The sequence below is a fragment of the Coptis chinensis genome, chromosome 1 (assembly GCF_015680905.1).
Source record: "Coptis chinensis isolate HL-2020 chromosome 1, ASM1568090v1, whole genome shotgun sequence".
In the NCBI taxonomy this organism is placed as follows: domain Eukaryota; kingdom Viridiplantae; phylum Streptophyta; class Magnoliopsida; order Ranunculales; family Ranunculaceae; genus Coptis; species Coptis chinensis.
In genome coordinates, this window is record NC_141456.1 from 3,194,306 (window position 1) to 3,222,242 (window position 27,937).

The 27,937-nt window shown below is 38.2% G+C and overlaps 4 protein-coding genes across 4 annotated transcripts; all 4 read right to left on the reverse strand.

Annotated features, from left to right (window-relative positions):
* Positions 1–10,292: 10,292 nt before the first annotated feature.
* LOC147521345 (uncharacterized) lies at positions 10,293–10,904 on the reverse strand. The gene has a single exon (XM_086558433.1). It carries the CDS (start codon positions 10,902–10,904, stop codon positions 10,293–10,295), a length of 612 nt encoding a protein of 203 aa, XP_086414559.1.
* Positions 10,905–11,387: 483 nt separating this feature from the next.
* LOC147521346 (uncharacterized) lies at positions 11,388–11,948 on the reverse strand. The gene has a single exon (XM_086558442.1). It carries the CDS (start codon positions 11,946–11,948, stop codon positions 11,388–11,390), a length of 561 nt encoding a protein of 186 aa, XP_086414568.1.
* A 1,040-nt stretch (positions 11,949–12,988) lies between these two features.
* Positions 12,989–13,702, reverse strand: LOC147521347 (uncharacterized). Its single transcript, XM_086558458.1, has one exon. The coding sequence runs from the start codon at positions 13,700–13,702 to the stop codon at positions 12,989–12,991; it is 714 nt and encodes a 237-aa protein (XP_086414584.1).
* A 7,728-nt stretch (positions 13,703–21,430) lies between these two features.
* Positions 21,431–27,681, reverse strand: NUC-L1 (nucleolin like 1). Its single transcript, XM_086559088.1, has 18 exons — positions 27,489–27,681; positions 27,355–27,397; positions 27,094–27,230; positions 26,871–27,005; positions 26,642–26,779; positions 26,424–26,516; positions 26,088–26,192; positions 25,862–25,936; positions 24,991–25,050; positions 24,669–24,797; positions 24,459–24,551; positions 23,675–23,832; positions 23,482–23,599; positions 22,952–23,043; positions 22,794–22,875; positions 22,623–22,714; positions 21,947–22,221; positions 21,431–21,720 (listed from the first exon to the last, which is right to left on the reverse strand). Exons 1-18 carry the CDS (start codon positions 27,519–27,521, stop codon positions 21,695–21,697), a joined length of 1,884 nt encoding a protein of 627 aa, XP_086415214.1. The 5' UTR covers positions 27,522–27,681; the 3' UTR covers positions 21,431–21,694.
* Between the last annotated feature and the right edge of the window lie 256 nt (positions 27,682–27,937).

Genomic DNA, 27,937 nt, shown 5'->3' on the forward strand with positions numbered 1-27,937 from the left:
TTGCAGGTTTCAAATACTGACATGATCATGTCAAGGATATTTTATGTGATTCATTTTGGAGGGCTGGAGTACAAGTGAAGAAGGAGGCTCCCGTGAATATTTTCACTGATCCGGATGAGGGAAGATCAACACTTCGGCCTGCGGATGTATTGGTTTGTGGGGACGTATGCGTGTGCTGATGTAACTGGAGCCTCTCCGTTAGTAGGGCTTGGGAATGGAGTCTATGAGGTGGGAGAAGCAGCTAATAGAGCAGTGGCAGGTTAGATTGGAAAACACGAGGAGGCTTGTAGAGCTAACCATCATTGTTTCATTCCGTTCAGTTTCGACACTTTTGGTTTCTTGCCACAACAATCTGTTAAGCTCCTTAAGTGATTGCAGAAAGTTATGGACTGCAACGTAATGACAGCTGGTTCTAACAAGTTTGTATTTAGGAGGAGAGGATTTGCCGTTCAGAAAGGACTTGCGGCACCGCTTGTTGCCCAATTTTCCTAAATGTTTGTAAAACTCGTTATCATTATCAATAAAATTTCTACCAAAAAAAAACAACAACAACAACAACATTTTCATTTACTCGAAAAGTAAATACTACAAAAAAAAATGTAAAAAAAAAAACGCAAAAACATTTTTATTTTTTTGGAGAGTATATACTACAAAAAAAAACCATTAAAAACAAAACAAATCAAAAACTGACAAAAGCGAAGCTAACTGAATCATTATGCAAAAATACAGTCACATGCACTACTATATAAACTCCAAACAGCTTCCACTATTGAAGTTTGCGCCATCAATTCAGAATATACGTGTTGGTCTAACTACTTTGTGAAGCATTCTTCCACATGTTCTACCTCTTTATAAAGCCATGATATTCGTCTAGAAAAATCTAACGTTAAAAGTCTCATCTTTAAAAAATTAACTTTTCACGTACATACCACGTAAGAGTGTTCCGACAAAAGCACATGTCTCATTTGGTGTGCTATCTCTTTCCTATTGTGTGATATATCTTTGTTTTCTTTGATTAGTGTGATATTTTCAACTTCCTTTTGACATGTTGCGTATTGTGCTTGACTCACTTTTTGCAGCAGTGTTTGTTGAATTTTTTCTAAAGCTTCACAGGTATTTTCTTTCTTCATCTCTTGACACTTTGAGGACAAAACATTCTTCTATTCGGTCGTGGAAACAACCTGTAGCAAAATTTAGGCAGTTTTTAAGATATATAGAGCTTCTTTATGAATAAGTTTAGTTAGTGACAAAGTCTTGTTTCCTTTTCTACGATGAAAATTGTCTAGAAATCTCACACTAGTATTCGAATTAGGATTTGTTCTTGGAAATTTAATATAATTTGTATGCAATAGTTTTTACATCTTTTCATGAAAATTCATGCACGGAGTATCATTGACAGCACATTGTATACATTTTGTAGGTTTCAAATACTGACATGATCATGTCAGGGATATTTTATGTAGTGCATTTTTTAGAGCTGGAGTACAAGTGAAAAAGAAGGCTCCCGTGAATTTTTTCACTGATCCGAATGAGGGAAGATCAAAACTTCAGCCTGCGGATGTATTGGTCTACAGTTGGTTTGAGGGGAGGCATACGTGTGTTGATGTAACTGGAGCCTCTCCATTAGTAGGGCTTGGGAATGGAGTCTGTGAGGTGGGAGAAGCAGCTAATAGAGCAGTGGCAGGGAAGATTGGGAAACAGGAGGAGGCTTGTTGAGCTAACCATGATTGTTTCATTCCGTTCTGTTTCGACACTTTTGGTTTCTTGCCACAACAATCTGTTAAGCTCCTTAAGTGATTGCAGAAAGTTATGGACTGCAACGTAATGATAATTGGTCCAAACGAGTTTGTATTTAGGGGGAGAAGATTTGCCATTCAGAAAGGACTTGCGCCACAGCTTGTTGCACGTTTTTCCTATTTATTTGTAAAACTCGTTATTATTATCAATAAAATTTACACCCAAAAAAAAAAAAAAACAACAACAACAACAACATTTTCTTTTACTCGAAGAGTATATACTACAAAAAAAAACTATATAAAAACAAAAACCAACAACATTTTCATTTTTTGAAGAGTATATAGTACGAAAAAAAACCATTAAAAATAAAACAAATAAAAAACTCACAAAAACTAAGCTAACTGAACTCATTCTACTAAAATACAGTCGTGTACACTTCTCTATAAGCTCCAAACAACTTCCACTATTGAATTTTATGCAATCTATTCAGAATATACATGTTGGTCTAACTACTTTATAATGCATTCTTCCGTATGTTCTACCTCATTACAAAGCCACGATCTTCATCTAGGAAATCAAACATTAAAAGACCCATCTTGAAAAAATTAATTTTTCACGTACATACCTCGTAAGAGTGTCCAGACAAAAACACATGTCCCATTTGGTGTGATATCTCTTTCTATTGTGTGATATATGTTTGTTTTCTTTGATTGGTGTGATATTTTCAACTTCCGTTTGACATGTTGCATATTGTGTTGTACTCACTTTTTGCCGCAGTGTTAACTGAATTTTGTTCAAGCTTCACATGTATTTTCTTTCTTCATCTTTTGACACTTTGAGGACAAAACATTCTTCTGTTCGGGCGTGGGAAGAACCTGTAGCAAAATTTAGGCAGTTTTTAGGTTGTATAGAGCTTCTTTATGAATAAGTTTACTTAGTGACAAAGTCTTGTTTCTTTTTCTATGATGAAAATTGTCTAGAAATCTCACACTAGTATTCGAATTTCGATTTGTTCTTAGAAATTTAATATAATATGTACGCAATAGTTTTTACATCTTTTCATTAACATTCATGCACGGAGTATCATTGACAGCACATTGTATAAATTTTGCTAGTTTCAAATACTGACATGATCATGTCAGGGTTATTTTATGTGATGCATTTTGGAGGGTTGGAGTACAAGTGAAGAAGGAACCTTCCATGAATTTTTTCACTGATCCGAATGAGGGAAGATCAACCCTTCGTCCTACGGATGTATTGGTCTACAGTTGGTTTGAGGGGAGGCATGCGTGTGTTGATGTAACTGGAGCCTCTCCGTTGGTAGGGCTTGGGAATAGAGTCTTTGAGGTGGGAGAAGCAGCTAATAGAGCAGTGGTAGGGAAAATTGGGAAACACGAGGAGGCTTGTAGAGCTAACCAGCATTGTTTCATTCCGTTCAGTTTCGACACTTTTAGTTTATTGCCACAACAATCTGTTAAGCTCTTTAAGTGATTCCAGAAAGTTATGGACTGCAACGTAATGACAGCTGGTTCTAACGAGTTTGTATTTAGGAGGAGAGGATTTTCCGTTCAGAAAGGACTTGCGGCACAGCTTGTTGCACGCTTTTCCTAATTATTTGTAAAACTTATTATCATTATCAATAAAATTTCCACAAAAAAAAAAAAAAAAAAAACAACAACAACAACAACAACAACAACATTTTCTTTTATTCGAAGAGTATATCCTACAAAAAAAAAAAAAAAACCATTTTCTTTTATTCGAAGAGTGTATACTAAAAAAAAAACAAACAAACAAACACAACAACAACAACATTTTCTTTTACTCGAAGAGTATATACTACAAAAAAAAGGCTATAAAAAAAAAAAAAAAAAAACTGCAACAACATTTTTAATTTTTTAAAGGGTATATACTACAAAAAAAAACCTTATTAAAAACAAAACAAATCAAAAACTCACATAAGCGAAGCTAACAAAATTATTCTGCTAAAATACAGTCGCATGCACTACTCTATAAGCTCCAAATAGCTTTCACTATTGAAGTTTGCACCATCAATTCAGAATATACGTGTTGGTCTAACTACTTTGTGAAGCATTCTTCCATATGTTCTACCTCATTACAAAGCCACGATATTCGTCTAAGAAATATAACGTTAAAAGTGTCATCTTGAAAAAATTAACTTTTCATGTACATACCACGTAAGAGTGTTCCAACAAAAGCAAATGTCCCATTTGGTGTGCTATCTCTTTACTATTGTGTGATATTTCTTTGTTTTCTTTGATTGGTGTGATATTTTCAACTTCCTTTTGACATGTTACGTATTGTGCTCGACTCACTTTTTGCCGCAGTGTTAGCTAAATTTTTGCTAAAGCTTCACAGGTATTTTCTTTCTTCATCTCTTGATACTTTGAGGACAAAGCATCCATCTGTACGGGCGTGGTAAGAACCTGTAGCAAAATTTATGCAGTTTTTAGGTTGTATAAAGCTTTTGTATAAATAAGTGTACTTAGTGACAAAGTCTTGTTTCCTTTTCTATGATGAAAATTGTCTTGAAATCTCACACTTGTATTCGAATTAGGATTTGTTCTTAAAAACTTAATATAATATGTACGCAATAGTTGTTACATCTTTTCCTGAACATTCATGCATGGAGTATCATTGACAACACATTGTATAGATTTTGCAGGTTTCAAATACTGACATGATCATGTCAATGATATTTTATGTGATGCATTTTGGAGGGCTGGAGTACAAGTGAAGAAGGAGGTTCCCATGAATTTTTTCACTATCCGAATGAGGGAAGATCAACACTTCGGCCTGCGGATGTATTAATTAGTCTACAGTTGGTTTGAGTTGAGGCATGCGTCTGTTGATGTAACTGGAGCCTCTCCGTTGGTAGGGCTTAGGAATGGAGTCTTTGAGGTGGGAGAAGCAGCTTATAGAGTAGCGGTAGGGAAGATTGGGAAACACAAGGAAGCTTGTAGAGCTAAGCAGCATTGTTTCATTCCTTCTCATTTTCAACACTTTTGGTTTCTTGGCACAACAATCTGTTAAGCTCCTTAAGTGATTGTAGAAAGTTATGGACTGCAATGTTATGACAGCTGGTTCTAACGAGTTTATATTTAGGAGGAGAGGATTTACTGTTCATAAAGGACTTGCGGCACAGTTTATTGCACGTTTGTCCTAATTATTTTTAAAACTCGTTATCATTATCAATAAAATTTCCACTTAAAAAAAACAACAACAACAATATTTTCTTTTATTTGAAGATTATATACTATAAAAAAAACAAAAAAAAATAAATAAATAAAAAAAAAAAATAAATAAAAAAAAAAACAACAATAACAACAACAAAAACAATAACAACAACATTTTCTTTTACTCGAAGAGTATATACAAAAAAAAATAAAATAAAATAAATAAATAAAAAAAAAAAAAAAAAAAAAAAAAAAAAAAAAACTAAGAACATTTTCACTTTTTTGAAGTGTATATACTTCGAAAATAAAAAAAATAAAAATAAAAAATAAAAAAAAAAAATAAAAAATAAAAATAAAATAAAAATAAAAAGTATACTGTCTTATGATTCCTCTGTACTCTGACGGGGGTCTTTGTCCTGTATGCTAAAAAAGTAGATTAGATGCCTTTAGGGACCATGCAGCACATTGTAGTCATTTTCCTGGTTTTAAATACATATATGATCATGTTAGGGACATTTTGTGTGATGCATTTTGGAGGGTTGGGGTACAAGTGAAGAAAAAGGCTCCTGTTAACTTTCTCACTGATCCGAATGAGGGCAGATCGACACTTCGGCCTGCGGATGTATTGATATACAGTTGGTCTGAGGGGAGACATGTATGTGTTGATGTAACTGGCGCCTCTCCATTGGTAGGGCTTGGGAATGGAGTCTTTGAGGTAGGAGAAGCAGCTAAGAGAGCAGCAACAAGGAAGATGGAGAAGCATAAGGAAGCTTGCACGGCTAACCAGCATTGTTTCATTCCGTTTAGTTTCGACACTTTCAGTTTCTTGGAACAACAGGTTGTTGAGCTTTTCAAGAGACTTCAGAGAGTTATGGACAGTAACGTTATGGTAGCTGGTTCTAACGAGTTTGTTTTTAGAAGAATAGGATTTGCTATTCAGAAAGGACTTGCGGTGTAGCTTGTTGCACGCTTGTCCTAATTATTTGTAAAATTCCTCATCAGTATCAATAAAATTTCCACTTAAAAAAAAAAAAAAAACCTCTCTCTCTCTCCCGACTTGCGGCACCGCCATGTCTTTATCGCTCCACCAACCACTGCCTCCACCATCAAACCTCCTAAAAACCCAACACTTCTTCTCCCTTGCACCTGCGCCACTTGCATCGAATCGGAAAACCCATAACCAGATCTGACTTTGCAGCACCACTCGCGTTGCACCACCACCGTCCACCACCTGGAGTCACCACCATCTTTAAACACAATCCCCACCCATGACCAACACCTACGTACTTACCACTGCCACCGCCTCCACCATCTTCACCAATTCTCACCACCAGTAACACCATCTCCACCAATCCTCACTGCTACTGCCACGCACCATTTCCCACGCACCATCTCCATCAATCCTTACCGCCAGTAACACCTCCACCAATCCTCACTCGCCCTTCACTAATCCTCACTGCCACTGCTACCATCTTCACCAACGCTCACTCGCGCTTCACCAATCAGCTCCGCAACTGCTACTGCCACCATCTTCACCCATCCCCACCATCTGGGTTATTCCACTACAACCTCAAATATCCAATAGACCATTCCCCAAGCCCAGGCCACCAACCACTGCCCCAATCCCTTCCCCCTCTGTATATTAGCCAAAAAAAAAGTCAGGATGGCTTGTTTTTATTTCCTTGCTGTTTTTGTAGCCTTTGTTTGGTTAATTGATTAGCTAGGTATGGTTGTTTGTTGGTTTTGATGGAGTTGGGTTTGCTTCGAGGCTAGGTTTGTTGTTTGTTGGTTTTGATAGAGTTAGGTTTGCTTCAATGCTAGGTTTGTTGTTTGGGTTCGTTTTATGGCAGTGCTCCTGTTTGTTATGGGTTAGTTTTGGTTTCATCTGTTTTTAGGTTTATTAGAACATAGGGTGTCGTCATCATGCTCTCTCAGAAAAAGCATGTGCATTGCCCTTTTCGTGAGTTTGACAAGTGCAAAGACGGGGCCAGTGGTGGTGGTGGTGGTGGTGGTGGGTTTGCGATTTCGTATATCGAGACTCACATTAGGAAGCAACACTTGAGTGCCCAGGGAGATACAGATAGACTGCGGGATAAAATTAAGGAGGACATAAGTTTATATTTATCCCTTCTTAACTTTTTGAAAATGGTGAACAAATGGATATGTGGCCACTGTCTCAGCATGCATGCCTTAACCATACCATGTCGTCATTCAGGAAGCATCACAAAACCACCGAAATGATTGATAATGGGGAGTTGGGATGTCTTATTATCGGTATACCAGAACCACCACCCATCCCTATGACTATGCAACCTGCACTCTCATCACAATGAGATGCTAGTGTTATCCTAAGGCCTCTGGGTGTTGTTCCCTCTCTTGATGAGACGTTACTTGATAGTGCATTCCGTATACCCTTTTGCACTGTGAAAAGTATACCACGTGCTTGTCGTTTGGCCTTTGTTGGTGCATTCAAGTCTGCTCTCTGGGATATTATGGTTGATTCTAGTTCAGTCATGTCATGGGTTCGTCTTCCCCTTCTTTAGATCTTTGCACTCTCACGGGTTTTCAGCCCGTAATCGTCGAGGAACGCGTCGGTCTGGTAATAGGAAAAACCTTCAGCAGAAACAGATTCTCCATAATTTGTCGATATGGAATGAGCGTGGTGGATTGTTTCGCCTCTTAGAGTCTGCAGTAGAGCCTCCTTCAATCCAGCCACCCCAGAGATCTGTTTCCACTCAGAATGTGCGTCGATGCTTACAGAAAGTTGCCGATGGACATTTTACTGCAGCGGTAAAAGTGTTGTCATCATCAGGGGTTGCCTCTAACTCGGTGGAGACTATTCAAGCATTAGAGGAGAAACACCCAATGCGACAACCACCTATGAGACCAACTATTCCTTTTGCTGAGCCCCCTTTATTGGTAGAGCAAGACACCCTATTGTCATTGTCATGCATTAAGTCGTTTTCGAAAGGTACTTCTTGTGGTCGTGATGGTTTTCGAGCTCAGCACTTGTTGGATGCCATGAGTGGTGCTGCAGCAGCTATATCGTCTGATTTGCTTGATGCATTGACCCCTGTAGGTGAATCTTTGGTTACAAGGACTATGTCCACAGTCATTAGCAGAATTCATAGCGAGTGCTCCGCTTACTCCACTTCTTAAGCCGGATAATAGTATTCGTCCTATAGCTGTGGGTATAGTTTGGCATCGTCTAGTCTCCAAGATTGCAATGAAAGGCGTTTCCAAAGATGTGGTAGGGTACTTACAAGATTTTCAGTATGGGGTTGGTGTTTCTGGTGGAGCAGAAGCGATTCTGCATGTTGTGACTCATATAGTGTATGCTAATAGGGACAGTACCTCTCTTTCGATGCTGCTTGTAGATTTTCAGAATGCTTTTAACATGGTTGATCGGACTACCATGTTGAGAGAGGTTCGTATCCGTTGCCCAGCTATTGCCCCTTGGGTCGAGTACTTGTATTGTCAACCTGCGAGGTTATATTTTGGTGATGGCTACATATGGTCTGCGCTCTTGATGCGACAAAGGCGACCCGCGGGTCCCTTCTCTTTTTCGGTGTTGCATCCCCCGATTCTATCGATCCAAATTATTGTTATTGCTACATGCTTGGTACCTAGATGATGGGACTCGACGGAGATACGAGCAATTGGCGAAAGTTTTGGGTATGATTCAAGAAGAAGGACCTTCTTACAGTGGTTCTTAATGTGGCTAAAAGCCGAGATATTTTGGCCATCATTGGATCCACGCCGCTCCACTCCCGGTCTCTTTCCTTCCGGCTTTGTCACATCCTCGCCAGGGGGGTTGCTTGGAGGTATGCGGTCGAGACTGATTCATCTTTTGTCATGGGCCTTGCTCGCAAGCGTGTTGAAAAGGTTATGACTTTGATGGACCATTTAGCTACATTGGATGATCCACAGTGTGAGTTAGCGCTCTTACGCGTGCTTGTGCAGGGCTCTCTAAGTTGGTCTTTGCGATTCGTACTTGTCCACCATCCCTGTTTAGAGAGGCAGCTAAAACTTTTGATCAACATCTCCACAGTCTTCTCCAAGGTATTGTGGTTTATGATGGTCCTGACTTCGGTGATTTGTAGTGGCGTTTATCGACACTCCCATTACGTCTTGGTGGGTTAGGTGTTTATTGTGCCACTGATGTCTTTACTTTTGCTTTTGTGGCCTCCCACTGTCAGACTTCTGAGCTTCAGAACCACATTCTTTGGAGTTGTGGCACAGTACCTTTGGATGAGATTCTTGATGTTGCTAGTAGTGCATTGAGTCTCTGTCTACCCGATTTTGACCTCAGTTCTATTGCTGTGAATGCTACCGTCCCCTCAAAACCACAAAGAGTTTTGGCGGAAGCATTCTATGGTAAGATTGTTGTTGGTCTTGAGAGGGAGTTTGTGTTATCTGCTCGTCAGAAAGCAGTCATTGGATGCTTGTAGTCAAAACATGCAAAGGATTTCCTACTTGCTATTCCGATGGAGGGACTTGGACAGCGTATGTCGCCGGTAGAGTAACGTTCTATTCTCCGGTACCGTCTTAAGATTCCTTTGTCCTCTGATGGTGGTATATGCCCTGTTTGCAAAAAGAGTAGACTAGATGCTTTTGGGGATCATGCAGCACATTGTAGATATTTCCCAGGTTTCAAATACCGACATGATCATGTCAGAGATATTTTATGTGATGTATTTTGGAGGGCTGGGGTACAAGTGAAGAAGGAGGCTCCTGTGAATTTTCTCACTTATCCGAATGAGGGGAGATCGATGCCCGGCCTCATGGGATGTATTGATCTACAGTTAGTCCGAGGGAGGCATCGTGTGTTGATGTACACGGAGCCTCTCCATTGGTAGGGCTTGGGAATGGAGTCTTTGAGGTGGGAGAAGCGACTAATAATAGAAGCGATGGCGGGGAAAATTGAAAAACACGAGGAGGCTTGTAGAGCTAACCAAAGATTGTTTCATTCCTTTTAGGTTTAACACTTTTGGTTTCTTAGCACAACAATGATCTGTTGAGCTCCTTAAGAGATTGCGAGAAAATTATGGACTGCAACGTAATGACGATTAGTTCTAACGAGTTTGTTTTAGGAGGATAGGATGTGTCATTCGAGGAAAGGACTTGGCGGCAAGCGGCTTGTTGCACTTTTGCCCTAATTATTTGTAAAAACTTCGTTATCATTATTAATAAAATTTCCACTTAAAAAAAAAAAAAAAAAAAAAAAAAACATTTTCATTTTTTTTTTTGAAGAGTATATACTACAAAAAAAACCATTAAAAATAAAACAAATAAAAAACTCACAAAAACTAAGCTTTTTTTTTTCCCACAACTAGGAGTTAAGGAGACCCCAACCTTTTATTAATGACAAAATCTCAAGTACAACTTTCCTTCTTTATCCCCCTTGATCAATTCACTAAGCTTTTGATCCATGGGGGGGAGAAAGTACATACATTGGTTACTACATTCTCCATTATGAGTACTGCAATTACTACTAACTCTTGACAGGTAATCCGCAACTTGATTTCCTTCTCTTAACACATGTTGGAATTTAACCTCTGCAAATCTTGCTTTTGCACACCCAATCTGAGCCACCGGGTTCTTCCAATACCAAGGTGGAGCTTCCCTCTTTTCCAAGATCTGTATCACCCTCAGTGAGTCAAACTGCACTACCACCTCCTTTATGTTCATTTTTTCCACTCCTTCAATGCCTTTTTGGATCCCAAGTAGCTCCTGATGTAAGACTGACTGTCTTGTGGAGTTTCCGTAGAATGCCATTAGAACCTCTCCATTTCGATCCCTTAAAACCCCTCTATAGCCTGCTTTACCCTGCTGCAATGATCCATTCGTGTTAAGGACAAGAATGTCAGTTTCAGGTTTCGTCCATTTAACCCACTGGTCCTCCCTTCGCGTGTACATAACACCAATTCCTAGCCTAGTCAAAACAGTTAAGATCGCGACATCATCCTTCATTTTTCCGGCGATTTCCCGGATACAATTTCATATTGTTCAAAGCCTTCATGCTCACTGAATCAAGATCGAGGAACCGCGCCTCTTGAGGCTCCAATTCCTCTCATTCCATATAGTTTGCACCGCGGCCGCGGGTTAAGCTCTCAACACTTCGGAGGCTATGGATTTTGGTCCGCAAATACGCATGATGTAATACCATTCTCGCATGGGAATTCGAACTCTTCCCGGTAACCCCATCGCCTCTTTAAAACTCCTCCACACCCAGTTTGAATAAGAACACTTTCGAAGAACAAATGAGCGAACTTTCCTCATGTAAATCCGCAGAGGCGACATCGCCAAATACCCAATCACTTTCTTCGCCATGAGTCCGTTGCGGGTTGGTAGCGATCCGAAAAAAAAATTCTGCCATCACGATGAATGAATGCTTCGGCACCGACAGCTTTCCCCATATAATCTTGTACCATTTCACTTTACTTCTAACATTCTTCAAGATCGCATAGGCAGAGGACACAAAAAACAGCCCTGAACTCGATGGTGTCCAAATGACTTGGTCCTCCAGGTGCACGAGTTAATCTCTGTGTTCATGATCAACCTCTTCACCTCACATTCAGGTAGATCAATGATACTCCTTGCCCACTCTCCATTTATAATCACCGAACTGACCAGCGCATCCATTGGAACTACATTAGCCATAAGTTCCCTTGCATCAGGGTCCAAGATGAGTGGGCCTACACACCATGGGTCGTGCCAAAAACTTGTCCCATTACCATTCGTTATGCTGTATCTGACATACTTCCAGGCATTCTCTCTGTTCTTTAGGATCCCTCGCCACACCCATGAGCAGTCCTGCGGAACTTTCATGGTCCAAAAATGGTTTTTCTTTATGTGGTTCTCCCAAGCCCACTTAACCCATACACAATCAGTTTTTTGGGCCAATTTCACCACTAATCCACAATATGCAGTTTGATTCCAAACCCATGGATCCACCAAACCAAGTCCGCCTTGCTCTTTGTCAAGTCTGAGAGTAGCATGGCTCGCATGGTGCATTTTTTTTGCCATACTCGGTCCTGCCCAGATGAATCATTTACCGCGTTTAGCTACTTTATCCAAAGATCGCTTGCTCGAGAACAAATGTTGTTGCCCAATAATTACGAAAGGATGAAAGCACCGACTTCACAAGTTGCACTTTGCCGTTTTGGTTCAACTCCTTGTTTTTCCAGTTGAGATTCTTCCGGTAATCTTCTCTATGAGTGGCAAGCATTCTTTTACCCCTAATCTTGTAGCCGTGAGTGGCAGCCCTAAGTAAGTGACTGGTAGGGTTACAAGAGAGATGTTCATGGCTTCTGCTAATGCTAGCCCTTCCACTTCAGTCATACTTCCAGTTAGAAGAGTTGTCTTTGCATTACTGAGCTTTAGTCCTGTAGCTTCAGCGAAATAATGCAAGATATCCTTAACAACCATAATAGAGTCCATGTTACCTTTATAGAACAAGAGCACGTCATCAGCAAAACATAAGTGAGATATCTCCAGCTTTTTGCACTTTGAGTGGGCTGAAATTTTCCAAGACTGCAGCCCTTGAAGGAGTAGCGCACCTAGAATCTCCATGACTAGCACGAACAGATAAGGAGACATAGGGTCTCCCTATCTTAAGCCTCGCTTCCCTTGAAAATAACCTTCAGGAGACCCATTTACCATCACCGAGAAGTACGGCGAAGTATAGCACATCTGAAGCCATTCTATGAATAAGGGTGGGAACTTGAACTTGTGTAGAATTGCTTCTATTGCTACCCAAGAGATAGAGTCATAAGCTTTCTGAATGTCCAGCTTTATTGCACATCTTTTCTGCCCATTCTTCTTTGAGTACCCACGCAGCAGTTCATGGGCCATCAAAAGATTGTCCTGAATTGATCGTCCAGGAATAAAAGCAGATTGGGGACTTGATACCAAAGATGAAATGCAACCTTTCATTCTGTTAGTTAACACTTTTGATACACATTTATAAATAATGTTGCAACATGCGATAGGTTGAAAGGAAGCAATATGCGAGGCATTTTTCATCTTCGGGATAAGACACAGAAAAGTAGAGTTTATACCTCCTGGGATCTGCTTATGGCTGAAAATATGCTGAAAATATCCCAGCTTTTTTTTAAAAAGCAAGCGCTGAAACCATCCGGACCTGGTGCCTTGTTGTCTCCCATCGCAAACAGTGCGTCTTTGATCTCCAGGTCACTAATAGGGGAAACTAATAGCTGACGTGTACCATGTTCTACCTCAGTAACATGGACACCATTCAGAAACTCGGTGTCACAATAAGCTATTGACGACACCCCAAGTAACTCTTTATAGTACTTCAGAAAAGCTTTAGCCACTGGTTCTTTACCTTCCCTTCTGGTTCCTTGTGCATCTGTGATACTCCACACCCTATTCCTGATCTGTTTTTCCTTCAAAGCATTGAAGAAAAATGTATTACATTTATCCCCGAAGCTTAACCAATCAATATCTATTTTATAGTACCACTCAGCTTCCTCCAGCTTGAGTAAGTGACACAGCTTCTCCCTCATAGCAAACTCTTGTGCACTAAGAATAAGGTCGAGCTGCTTCTTGTTCGGTTTTTCTTGAATCGCCTTCACTTCACTTCTTGTTTTGACCCTTTTCTCGAAAGTATCATTCCTGACCGATCGTGCCCACCCTTTCAACACACCTTTTAAAGTTTTGAGTTTACTTGTTAGCATGAATGGCGGACTCCCATGATCATCGATTTCCCAACAAGCTCTAACAGTAGGCACAAAATCCTGACTCATTGTCCACACATTACTGAATCGGAAAGGAGTGTTTCTTCTAAAAGTTTCCAAAAAACTCAGAATCAACGGGCAATGATCAAAGAGCCCTTGGGTTAATATCTCCACCTTTGTTGCTACTGGAATGGATGTCCAAGGCGCATTAATAAGACACCGATCAATCTTTGACCACTTCCTTATTTTATCCCCACCGCTGTTCCATGTGCAAAAGCATCCGGTTCTACAGTGATCAAACGACCTAACTCACCAGATAGACAATTCGCAAAAGGGAGAGTCTCTCTTGGGTGAACAGCCCTATCTCCCACTCTTTCGTGTGAAAATAGTACATTGTTAAAGTCTCCCATCACACACCACGCACCTTGAGTTCCGACACTTATCATCTTCAGCTCATCCCACAAAATGAGCCTCTCATGACTCCTATTACTACCATAAACAATGGTAAGGAAAAAGGAGAACCCATGATGTAGGCTCTGGACCTTGCAGTGTAAGAACTGGGCCCCTTCCACCTCTCTATGTACATCCAAACTGCTCGTATCCCATGCAATCCATATACGGCCATGTTCATCACTCGCATAATTATGTATGCGTTCCCATGAGGGGCAAACCATATCGGCAATAGTGAGGTGTTTTTCCATCTTCACTTTTGTTTCTAACAAACCCATGCAACTAATCTTCTTCTCCACAATAAACTTATTTAAGTTTTTCGCTTTCATGTGATCATTCAACCCTCTTATATTCCAACTACACACCCTAATCACTGATGAGGAATTGGTTTAGTGTCCCCACGCCCTTTCGGCCGTCCCTTTCCTCTCTTCCCCGATGTTGTCTGCTGTTCTGAGTTTCGTTTTTTCTGGGCTCTTGTTTGGACTGCACTATTCTCTGGTGCTACTCTCACCGACGGATGGATGTGGTAATCACCAAGTCATCTTGAGCGGCTCGGTTCAAGATCCGAGGTCGTCCTCCTCCATATCAGCAAGTTCCTCAAAGATGTTCCTCTCAGCAGTAAACACTCTAGTTTCAAGATGTATAGGTCTGCCTTGCTATTGAGGGGATTGCACTACCGTCAACATTAGCTCATCAGCAGCATCCTCTTGCCCTTGAAAGGTACATTCAACTCTACCAGGAGATACTAGTTGAATACTGTTTTGAGTACCTTGCTGACCTTCCTCATTTGGACACTGATAGCTTGAATCACACTGTTCCTGTTCACCACTGCTCAATCTCGGTGCATCAGTTTGCCTTTCAACGTTTCCAGCAACCACAAGGACAAGAAATGCTTCTCCTTCTGCCAGCTGCTCACCCCGATTTACTCCCTCTTGTTCCCTATATTCATCCCTCTCTGATGCCATCTGTCGACTTTCTTCTCTGTGTTCACTTATTCCGCTCTGTCCATTCTGCCTTGGTATCCACACCCTACTTGTCCCTCCACCATCATTCTACTAAAATACAGTCGTGTGCACTTCTTTATAAGCTCCAAACAGCTTCCACTATTGAAGTTTGCGCCATCAATTCAAAATATATGTGTTGGTCTAACTACTTTGTAATGCATTCTTCCATATGTTCTACAAAGCCACGATCTTCGTCTAGGAAATCTAACGTTAAAATACCCATCTTGAAAAAATTAACTTTTCACCTACATACCACATAAGAGTTTTCAGACAAAAACACATGTCCCATTTGGTGTGCTATCTCTTTCCTATTGTGTGATATCTGTTTGTTTTCTTTGATTAGTGTGATATTTTCAACTTCCTTTTGACATATTGCATATTATGTTGGACTCACTTTTTGCCGCAGTGTAAGCTGAATTTTTGCTCAAGCTTCACAGGTATTTTCTTTATTAATCTCTTGACACTTTGAGGACAAAACATTCTTCTGTTCGGGCAGGGTAAGAACCTGGAGCAAAATTTAGGCAGTTTTTAGGTTTTATAGAGCTTCTTTATGAATAAGTTTACTTAGTGACAAAGTCTTGTTTCCTTTTCTATGATGAAAATTGTCTAGAAATCTCACACTAGTATTCGAATTAGGATTTGTTCTTAGAAATATAATATAATTTGTACGCAATAGTTTTTACATCTTTTCATGAACATTCATGCGCGGAGTATCATTGACTGCACATTGTATACATTTTGCAGGTTTCAAATACTGACATGATCATGTCAGGGATATTTTATGTGATGCATTTTGGAGGGATGGAGTACAAGTGAAGAAGGAGGCTCCCGTGAATTTTTTCACTAATCCGAATGAGGGAAGATTAACACTTCGGCCTGCGGACGTATTGGTCTACAGTTGGTTTGAGGGGAGGCATGCGTGTGTTGATGTAACTGGAGCCTCTCCGTTGGTAGGGATTGGGAATGGAGTCTTTGAGGTGGGAGAAGTAGCTAATAGAGCAGTGGCAGGGAAGATTGTGAAACACGAAGAGGCTTGTAGAGCTAACCAGCATTGTTTCATTCTGTTCAGTTTCGACACTTTTGGTTTTTTGACACAACAATCTATTAAACTACTTAAGTGATTGCAGAAAATTATGGACTGCAACGTAATGACAGCTGGTTCTAACGAGTTTGTATTTAGGAGGAGAGGATTTGCCTTTCAGAAAGGACTTGCGGCACATCTTGTTGTACGCTTTTCCTAATTATTTGTAAAACTCGTTATCATTATCAATAAAATTTCACCCAAAATAAAACAACAACAACAACAACAAAATTTTTTTTATTCGAAGAGTATATACTACCAAAAAAAAAAAAAAAAAAAAAATACCATTATCTTTTATTCGAAGAGTATATACTAAAAAAAAACAACAACAATAACATTTTATTTTACTCGAAGAGTACATATTACAAAAAAAAAACTAAAAAACAAAAAAAAAAAAAAACAAAACAAAAACAAAAAACAAAACAAAAAAAAAAAAAAAAACAAAACAAATCAAAACAAAACAAATCAAAAACTCACAAAAGCAAAGCTAACTGAATTATTCTGCTAAAATACAGTCGCATGCACTACTCTATAAGCTCCGAACAGCTTCCACTATTGAAGTTTGCGCCATCAATTCAGAATATAGGTGTTGGTCTAACTACTTTGTAAAGCATTCTTCCATATGTTCTACCTCATTACAAAGACACGATATTCGTCTAGGAAATCTAACGTTAAAAGTCCCATCTTGAAAAAATTAACTTTTAATGTACATACCACGTAAGAGTGTTCCGACAAAAGCACATGTCCCATTTGGTGTGCTATCTCTTTCCTATTGTGTGATTTTTCTTTGTTTTCTTTGATTGGTGTGACATTTTCAACTTCCTTTTGACATGTTGCGTATTGTGCTCGACTCACTTTTTGTCGCAGTGTTAGCTGAATGTTTGCTAAAGTTTCACAGGTATTTTCTTTCTTCATATCTTGACACTTTGAGGACAAAGCATCCTTCTGTTCGGGCGTGGTAAGAACATGTAGCAAAATTTAGGCAGTTTTTAGGTTGTATAGAGCTTCTTTATGAATAAGTGTACTTAGTGACAAAGTCTTGTTTCCTTTTCTATGATGAAAATTGTCTAGAAATCTCACACTTGTATTCGAATTAGGATTTGTTCTTAAAAACTTAATATAATATGTATGCAATAGTTTTTACATCTTTTCATGAATATTCATGCACGGAGTATCATTGACAGCACATTGTATACATTTTGCAAGTTTCAAATACTGACATGATCATGTCAGGGATATTTTATGTGATGCATTTTGGAGGGCTGGAGTACAAGTGAAAAAGGAGGTTCCCGTGAATTTTTTCACTGATCCGAATGAGGGAAGATCAACACTTCGGCCTGCGAATTTATTGGTCTACAGTTGGTTTGAGTTGAGGCATGCGTGTGTTGATCTGGAGCCTCTCCATTGGTAGGGTTTGGGAATGGAGTCTTTGAGGTGGGAGAACCAGCTTATAGAGTAGCGGTAGGGAAGATTGGGAAACACAAGGAAGCTTGTAGAGCTAACCAGCATTGTTTCATTCCGTTCAGTTTCAACATTTTTGGTTTCTTGGCACAACAATTTGTTAAGCTCTTTAAGTGATTGTAGAAAGTTATGGACTGCAACGTTATAACCGCTGTTTCTAACGAGTTTATATTTAGGAGGAGAGGATTTGCCGTTCAGAAAGGACTTGCGGCACAGCTTGTTGCACGCTTGTCCTAATTATTTGTAAAACTCGTTATCATTATCAATAAAATTTCTACTTTAAAAAAAAAACAACAACATTTTCAATTACAACATTTTCTATTATTTGAATATTATATACTAAAAAAAAAAAAAAAAACAACATTTTTTTCTTTTTACTTTGAAGAGTATATACTACAAAAAAAAACAATTAAAAAAAAAAAACCCCCAATATCATTTTCATTTTTTTGAAGAGTATAAACTACAAAAATAAAACCATTAAAAATAAAACAAATAAAAAACTCACAAAAACTAAACTAACTGAACTAACTGAACTTATTCTACTAAAATACAATCGTGTGCACTTCTCTATAAGCTCCAAACAACTTCAACTATTGAAGTTTGCGCCATCAATTCAGAATATACATGTTGGTCTAACTACTTTGTAATGAATTCTTCCATATGTTCTACCTCATTACAAAGCCACGATCTTCGTCAAGGAAATCTAACGTTAAAAGACCCATCTTGAAAAAATTAAGGTTTCACGTACGTACCACATAAGAGTGTTCAGACAAAAGCACATGTCCCATTTGGTGTGCTATCTCTTTCCTATTGTGTGATATCTGTTTGTTTTCTTTGATTGGTATGATATTTTCAACTTCCTTTTGACATGTTGCATATTGTGTTGGATTCACTTTTTGCTGCAGTTTTAGCTGAATTTTTGCTCAAGCTTCACAGGTACTTTCTTTCTTCATCTTTTGACACTTTGAGGACAAAACATTCTTCTGTTTGGGCGTGGTAAGAACTTGTAGCAAAATTTAGGCAGTTTTTAGGTTGTATAGAGCTTCTTTATGAATAAGTTTACTTAGTGACAAAGTCTTGTTTCCTTTTCTATGATGAAAATTGTCTAGAAATCTCACACTAGTATTCGAATTAGGATTTGTTCTTAGAAATTTAATATAATATGTACACAATAGTTTCTACATCTTTTCATGAACATTCATGAAAAGATGTAGAAACTTAATATAATATCATTGACAGCACATTGTATACATTTTGCAAGTTTCAAATACTGACATGATCATGTCAGGGATATTTTATGTGATGCATTTTGGAGGGTTGGAGTACAAGTGAAGAAGGAGGCTCTCGTGAATTTTTTCACTGATCCGAATGAGGGAAGATCAACACTTCGGCCTACGGATGTATTGGTCTACAATGGTATGATGAGGGAGGTGTGTGTGTTGATGTAATCGAGCCTCTCCGTTGGTAGGGGCTTGGGAATGGAGTCTTTGGAGTCTTTGAAGCGTTGGGAGGAAGATTGGGAAACACGAGGAGGCTTGTAGGCTAACCAAGATTGTTTCATTCCGCTGGACTACTTTTGGTTTCTTGCTACAACAATCTGTTAAACTCCTTAAGTGATTGCAGAAAGTTATGGACTACAATGTAATGACAGCTGGTTCTAACGAGTTTGTATTTAGGAGAAGAATATTTGTCGTTCAAAAAGGACTTGCGGCACAGCTTGTTGCACGCTTTTCCTAATTATTTGTAAAACTCGTTATCATTATCAATAAAATTTTCACCCAAAAAAAAACAACAACAACAACATTTTCTTTTATTCGAAGAGTATATACTAAAAAAAAAAAAAAAAAAAAATTATCTTTTATTCGAAGAGTATATACTAAAAAAAAACAAACAACAACAACAACAACAATAACATTTTATTTTCACTGATCCGTATGAGGGAAGATCGACACTTCGGCCTTCGGATGTATTGGTCTACAGTTGGTTTGAGGGGAGGCATGCGTGTGTTGATGTAACTGGAGCCTCTCCGTTGGTAAGGCTTGAGAATGGAGTCTTTGAGGTGGAAGAAGCAACTAATAGAGCAGTGGCAAGGAAGATCGGGAAACACGAGGAGGCTTGTAGAACTAACTTGCATTGTTTCATTCCGTTCAGTTTCGACACTTTTGGTTTCTTAGCACAACAATCTGTTAAGCTCCTTAAGTGATTCAGAAAGTTATGGACTGCAACGTAATGACAGCTGGTTCTAACGAGTTTGTATTTAGGAGGAGAGGATTTACCGTTCAGAAAGGACTCGCGGCACAGTTTGTTGCACGCTTGTCCTAATTATTTGTAAAACGCGTTATCATTATCAATCAAATTTCCACTAAAAAAAACAATAACAACAACATTTTCAAAAACTGCAACAACATTTTCATTTTTTTGAAGAGTATATACTACAAAAAAAAAAAAAAAAAAAACCATTAAAAAAAACAATTAAAAAACTCACAAAAGCGAAGCTAACTGAATTATTCTGCTAAAATACAGTCGCATGCACTACTCTATAAGCTCCAAACAAATATTGAACTATCAAGCTTTACCATCAATTCAGAATATACATGTTGGTCTAACTACTTTGTAAAGCATTCTTTTATATGTTCTACCTCATTACAAAACACGATTTTCGTCTAGGAAATCTAACGTTAAAAGTCCCATTTTGACAAAATTAACTTTTCACGTACATACCACGTAAGAGTGTTCCGACAAAAGCACATGTCCCATTTGGTGTGCTATATCTTTCCTATTGTGTGATATTTCTTTGTTTTCTTTGACCTTCTAGGATTTCTAGTTGAGAAGGCAACAAGTTGTTGCTGCAAATAAAGTGTATTTCTTTAGACTTTAGCCATGAAGATGACAATTGTGTCGACAAAGACATAACCGAGTAACCATACACTTTAGCCATGAATGTAGATATGATAAGAACATCAACCACCCATTGTTGGAAGTCGACAAAAAATATAATAACCGAAAAACCATACACAGAAGCGAGTTTTGGACAATTTCTATTGAGATAAAAAGGACAAACAGGGTGTAGGATTTTTCAGATATATTATGAATTCCAAAAACATCTGAACCACCCCAAAGGTCTTGTTTGTTTTTGCCTCAGTGTGTAGAAGCTTCTAAAGTCTTTTCTTAAACAACTTCAAATTCATGCTTCTTTCTCACGAGAGTCACATCCCATCACACCACACCCTCATTTTGTATAGAGAACGGCAACTATAGAGAACTACATTTTGTAGTCTGTATAGAGATTATTCATTTTTTATTTTTTTTATATAGAAAAAAAAAAATATTACACTGCACCTCCCAAAACGAAAATCAGAGATGGCAGCAAACACTTCTTGGAACCAAACAGAAGCAGATTAAAAGCATATTTACTACGCCAGGATTTACACAACATGAAAGATAAATGAGAAAACACTCCATTTGTATATTTTTAAGCTCAGAAACACAAACATCAGTTTTTCCATCTTCAAATCCATTAAATTAAAATGAACAGTTTCCAATCTATATATATATAATGCAACAAACCGCTTCGAATACCTTTGTCTATCCCTATAGATGAATCCCAAATTCCTACCCCTTAAGAGAATGTAGATGCATTCAATTGCTTGTGATTGACACTTGTAGCAAATTTTAAGTGCGCAATCAATTGAGAACAAATTTGCCCATCCAAGGAGTCAAGGGTGCCCCTATCAAGTACCGCACACAATATTCAAAAGACACCATTCCTCCACAACCAAAAATACAGCATAGGAAAACATGTACTGCCAAATAAACTAGATAAAAGAATAGGAACACACCCAATAGGCCATATAAAATTATGGTTTTAATATCCTGGCTACTACACCAACAAAGCCTCTAAACAGCTATAATAGAGATAGATTCAAAAACACAATCCTTCTGTGTTCATATATTGACCAAATGATTAAGACAATAAACTTATAAATAACTGACACAGTGCAGCTTGTAAATAATCGCCTCAAAAGGAGATGAATAAAGCCCCCGTCAAAATTCATCACTTCATCCCTAGTCATCAAAGGTGGTCTTCTTCCCTGAAAAAAATCACAGGAAAAAAACTCAGTTAGACAAGTCAATCTTGGACAGTCAAACAGAGATGTTCCGTCAGTGAATTATTTAGAATCACTGACTGGGGAAAAGATTCCAACTCTACAACTAATTAAATGCATACTAAAATTAATAGTGATTCAAGTCACAAGATGTTTTTAAAAAGCATAGTTAAAAATAATTATTAAACCAAAAAAGTGGCACAAGTCTAACCTGATGCAGTGAAGCTTGGCCTGGAGTTCGAACGGCCCCTATTGCCTCCAAATCGACCTCTATCACTGCCCCTCCTACCTCCTCTACCTCCTCTATCACCTCTACCTCGACCTCTGTCACTTCTACCACCAGAACCTCTCCCACCCCAACTACCACCACCATCTCTACTTTCTCTTGGTCTTGCCTCCTCAACTGACAATGGATAATCTCCAGATCCATCAAGTTCAACAGCCTTTGACAAACTAGCACGATCAGCAAATTCAACGTAGGCAAACCTGTGGAACAGACATGAATCTTTACGCGTATGAATGAAATATACAGCTACCCTAAAAGATGTACCCACAAAGAATAATTCAACCAAGATAATTGAGTGAATCATCCATGACGAGTATTTTCATCACTCCATTTTTCACTACTGGTGTGTAGTGGGATTTAAAACTACAAGGATTATTATTATGCCTCAAGTGAAGACTAAGAAGTTATCTAGAACAGAATAATGTTAAGTGAAGTGAGTAGCATCCACTCAACAGTGAACCTAGGGGTAAGGCCAACGACAATATGAATGCTTTGTATCTTTCCTAGATTTAATTACACGCGGCAGCGAACATTGGAAGTGTAGATTGTAGTAAAAATAAAATCTTATAACAAGAAAATCACAAGGAAAAATTTTACATACCCCTTCAAAGCACCGGATTCGTAATCCTTTGGGAGAGACACCCTTGAGATCTCCCCACAGGACGCAAAGTGCTCCTGCAATGTGCTCTCAACCTGCCACCAAAGGATAGGTGAGAATAGTATCCAATTATATGATTTTAGTAGATATTAACAATGTTCAACAAAACTCTACCTCGTGAGGCTTCCCTGATGTGTCAAAACCTCGAACAAAAACCGTAAAACTTTGGCCTCCCTTCTGATACGAGTTTGTCTTTCTGCATTGGCATAATGAGAATTAGCAGTGAGAAGACCAAATAAAACAATTAAAAACGCATGTAATATCAGCAGTACCCAGATTGCGGGGTATTAAATGAACCCCTTGGTTTCGAATAATCAAGCCTCAGCTCCCGGCCATATAACTCCTGACCATTCAATTCCATGGCCTAATATAGAAAGACAGCAAATAAAAAATATATATTAGGAAGGGATTAACACCGCAAAAAACTATAGACTCCTGTCCTACTTGAGCGCCACTTTTTAAGGATCCTGATGATATAGACAATCCACAAAAGAGCCAATGCGCTTAACTTTCTTCCAATTGGGTATTTGGAAAAAATTATCCCATACAGTTTCAATGAGGACTGCTACTGATGGGCATAGATACAAAAAATCACCTAATTATTGTGTGTAAGCTGAGATTATTTAAATCCAGTCTCTGTAAAAACCTTGTCGAGTTTCCTCAGTACATTCACATAGTTTTGTCAAAAGTTATCAAAATAAAATGTTAAGCCAGTGGGCATGCCATCAATTCAACTGATACAACTTCACTTGACTTGAGGAGCGACAAATTATTTAGAGATGGGATGGACAAAAAGACTTACTTTTTGTGCATCTTCTTCAGACGCAAACTCAGCATGGGCATATCCCTTGGGTCTTCCTTCCTCATTTAATGTGAAACGCACATCTACAACTTCACCAGCATCTTTGAAGAATGCTTCCCTATAACACAAATGAATATCCATGAGAAGAGCACCAAGGAGAATGCCAAAGTCACAGGAATTATTAACAGCTTACACATCCTCTTTTTGAGCAGAAAATGGAAGGTTCCCCACAAACAGGGTATTTGTTACATTGGATGGAACTTGAGGTGTGGCGGGGGTTTTATTGTCCAACTTGGCTTGCTTGTTATTTGTCTTTGGCGACTGAGCATCCTTCATTTCCACATCTGTGTCCTGCTTAAACATTCCAAATTAGAACAAACCGCATTTTTCAGTATTGAAATATATCAAAGGAACGTTCCAACTACATTTCAAATGCTGCAAGCTTCTCAGTCATTTCCCCTGAAAAGGACTGTTATATTGCAAACAATAGATTTCTTTTTTACAATGACGCTAGTCTCCATTCTGATATCCATTGGAATCACTAAAAAAATATGTAATAAATAAACTTCTGACTAAAAATTTAAAGAATAACATGCAAACCTATCCACCAAGAACCTTGATACAGCAAATAGTACATTTTACAAGTCTAAAACAATTAACCAGCTAACCAAGTACTTGACATAATGGGGTTAAACTTTTATTTAAGAGCGCAATTTAAATAGAAATTCCACTCTAAACCTAAAGAGAACCGAGAAGGGAAATTTCCAAGTTCAGATCACAACAGAAAAATGAGAAAACCACTCGTGAATATCCAAAGTGGTATCCCGGAAGAAATATTTCAGAGGTGAAGTTCACACTATAAACGCATTACACAATGAGATTTACTGTGCAACTTAAAGAAGTAACCAAGGGATGCACGTACACACACACAACAAAGAGTAACATACCAGACATTTCACAAAAATATTTCATCTTACATTTTTCTTCAAAGTCTTGGCAGGCTGTTCATCCTCGTCCTCATCAGATGAATCATCCTCAGAACTGCTGCTGTCCTTGGTGACTTCGCTAGGCTGCCAGAGGATTGCACAGTTAGAGATGAAGACTAGTCAAAGGCAGTACCAAATACAATATCAGCAATTGCTCACAACTTTAAGAATGACAATATGTTATGATTGAAATTGAGGTACCTTCTTTGATAGTTGTGCCTTTGAAGGCTCATCATCAGAGCTATCTGCCTCGTCACTGCTGTCGTCACTGCCGCTATCTTTTTTTACGTCCTTTGGCACAGACTTGGTAGCATTTCCAGAAACAGTTGCCTACATAGTGATGTATGTCAGCTATTACTCATGATCCCTACAGAAAAACCCTTCTGACAAACCAATGTAATTGGCGAGATAAAATATATTGTGGTTCTATATCCAAAAAATCGAATGCTTTCCAATATTCAGGGTGAGGTTGTTTGAATTAATTCATATTTCAAAGAATGACAAGTTCAATGAGAAAACCCACTGGAACTTTGAGCTTTTTCGGCTGAGGCTCCTCATCACTTTCATCCGAACTTCCTTCTTCCTGAATTTTTCAAAAAGAAAATTAGACAGCTTATTAGCACAATCAACAATTAAGTATCTATTATTGCAAATTATCACAATCTGATATGTAAGCATCTCGCTAATTTGGTGAACAAAAAACTACTAAAAAAATCTTGAAATAAAGTCAAAAGATGATAGGTCAACAGCTTGTGAATATAAAAAGGCTGATAGTTTCTTCATGAATATAAAAAACCAATTACCAACAGAAGATTTATTTAAGCAGTGATGAATCGGTGAGAAAAAAACTTGTGGGAATTGACAAAATGGTGAAACAGAACCACATAAGATAACTAAAATAACACTGAGAGGAGAGAGAGATAGAGATGAGTTTGGGAGAAGAGATGAGAGATTAGAGAATACAGAGTCGGACAAATGGGAGTCAAGAGACATTCTGGACCCCACACCCCTATGCCTAAAAAGTTCGCTCCGCTCACTCGATAACCAAATAATTTAGACACTTTTCTGCCCATTACTTTTGTATTCCACCTACGGGATTAAAATGTCTTGCATTGACACATTCATCTTCACTAAAAGCCAATAGCTTATCTTCAACACAAGAATTCACAAATCGAGATCCTCTTAGAGGACATTATATTTGATGTAGCTGTTTTACTATTTAGAAAAAAGAAAAACACAAACTAAAAAACAGGGATGGGAAAAGAGGTCAAAACACATTTTAACTAAAAGATGCTCCTAAGAGTTGCAAACAGTAATCTTAGCATTTAATGTTGCTAGCAGTAAAAAAATGAATAGAAATCACTCAAGGAAGATGATTTAAGAAAATAACTCACATCTGAATCACTTGAATCAGCCTTCTTTGAGGGAACAACTTTGGAGGGAGCTTTAGCAGCAGGTTTCTTTATATCCTAAAGAAACAACAAAGAATGAGGGCCAAGTGATAAGCATATATCATATATATAATAAATTGTACAGCTAAAGTACAATAAATTCCTGAAACCCAGTTCCAGTTACCATGAAACAAAGGGTCAACTTTTGGAGAATTTATCCCAAACTTACCTCTTCCTCAGAATCACTTTCGGAGCTATCACTTGATTCAGTTTGTTTCTTGGAGGCCTCTGTTGGAACTTTCTTAGCTTGAGAGGTAACCTTTGCAGGTGCTTCCTGTGAAAATATTGTAACTGTTTAGAAATCAAAACATATTGATATATTGTAACTAACTACTAAGAAGTACTGCTTATCGCTTACCTAAAAAGTATGTTCTACACAAATTATAAAATACTTGTAAGATAATATAAAATATATACACACACAAGTCAAGTAAAATTCAGTTCACTTCTTAATAAAAAAAGAGGTATAAATATCTAAAACCAACATAACACATGATTGGCTTACCTCTTCATCATCACTTGATTCCTCGCTTGACTCCTCTTTCTTCTTAGGAGCCACAACTGGACCATTCTTAGAAACAACCTTTGTTGGCTTTTTCTGCAATGGTTCAAGAACATTCAGTATCAACCACAAAAAATTCATAACAATTCGAACAATCACAGCTAACAACAAATTGAGCATTCGTCTCAAAACAACTAACACAAACACAAACAAGAACAAACCTCTTCTTCATCAGAGCTATCGGTATCGTCATCAGAATCATCACTTGATTCCTCTTTCTTCTTAGAGGCCCCATTCGTAGCTACTGGAACCGCTGGCTTTTTAGCTGGTGCTACAGCCTTGGATTTAGCCGGTGTTTCCTAAACAAACAAAACACAATGCACTCATATAACAAACTGTGTCACAAAAGTCACGCAATTAAACTATTAATCATAATTCCACTGCACTCACTTCCTCAGATTCAGAACCTTCACTATCAGATTCTTCAGAGCTACTAGAAACTGGCTTCCCTTTCTTAGCCGGTACAGCAGCAGGTTTAGCTGAACCATTCTTACCAGCTACTGGTTTCTTAGCAACAACAGGTTCCTAAAACAAATCAAACAAACTTATTACACAAACAATAAATAAAAAGAACATATTTTTAAACTTTGAAAACATAAATAACAACACTTACATCATCAGAAGAAGATTCCTCCTCAGAACTACTTGAAGATTCTGCTTGTTTCTTCTTTAAAGCAACCTTTTCATCAATCTTTTGTTTCTTAATTACCTCTTTCTTACTAATAACATTATCAGCAGTCCTCTTACTTCCTATTAATTAAATTAACCAATCAAAATGTCACAATCATATCATTATCTTAACTAATCAAATCAAATCAAATCAAATCAAATCAAATCAAATCAAAGTTAATAATAAACATGTTTTATAAAGTACCTTTCTTTGATAAAGGAACAACAGGTGCAGCAGCAGGAACAACCTGCTTTCCACAAAACACAAAACAATTAACAAAAACACAAAACAATGACGTGGTTAAAGAGAATGAGATGATTGATGATGAGTTTTTTTACCTGAGTGTTGGATTTCTTACTAGATTTACCCATTTGAGATAGAGAGAAAGAGAGAGATTGAGAATGAAGAAAAAGGAGGAAGAGAAATAGATAAACCCTTAAAAGTTTAGGGTTTAAGGAGAGAGTGAGAGAAATGGAACACGAGCCTTGTTTATATACACGCCACGTATTAGGGTTTTGACAAATTTGGGTCTTTTTTGCGACTGCGGTGCGGATCCATTGACATGGGTCGGTGTTAGGCTTCCGTTTTTAAATTAGGGCTGGAGTAGAATTGGGTTGGGTAATTGGGTTGGGCAAATAAAAGTCCAAACAGTTTTTTCATAAACGAACCTGGCGGCCCAGCATTGGAGAAGCTTTGCATTTGGACTTTATGTAGCCCATACGCATAAATTCCTTACAAATTTTCGAAAATTGCTAAGAATGGAAACGAGTCAAAATTCGGTTGGTTG

Coding starts and splice junctions, on each gene's coding strand:
- LOC147521345 (XM_086558433.1), bottom strand. CDS start 10,904: ATGAAGGATGATGTCGCGATCTTAACTGTTTTGACTAGGCTAGGAATT.
- LOC147521346 (XM_086558442.1), bottom strand. CDS start 11,948: ATGCACCATGCGAGCCATGCTACTCTCAGACTTGACAAAGAGCAAGGC.
- LOC147521347 (XM_086558458.1), bottom strand. CDS start 13,702: ATGAGTCAGGATTTTGTGCCTACTGTTAGAGCTTGTTGGGAAATCGAT.
- NUC-L1 (XM_086559088.1), bottom strand. CDS start 27,521: ATGGGTAAATCTAGTAAGAAATCCAACACTCAG. Junction 26,193..26,423: donor AATCAAGTGATGATGAAGAG/GTAAGCCAATCA, acceptor ATATTTTCACAG/GAAGCACCTGCAAAGGTTAC. Junction 25,051..25,861: donor CTGATTCAAGTGATTCAGAT/GTGAGTTATTTT, acceptor TGAAAAATTCAG/GAAGAAGGAAGTTCGGATGA.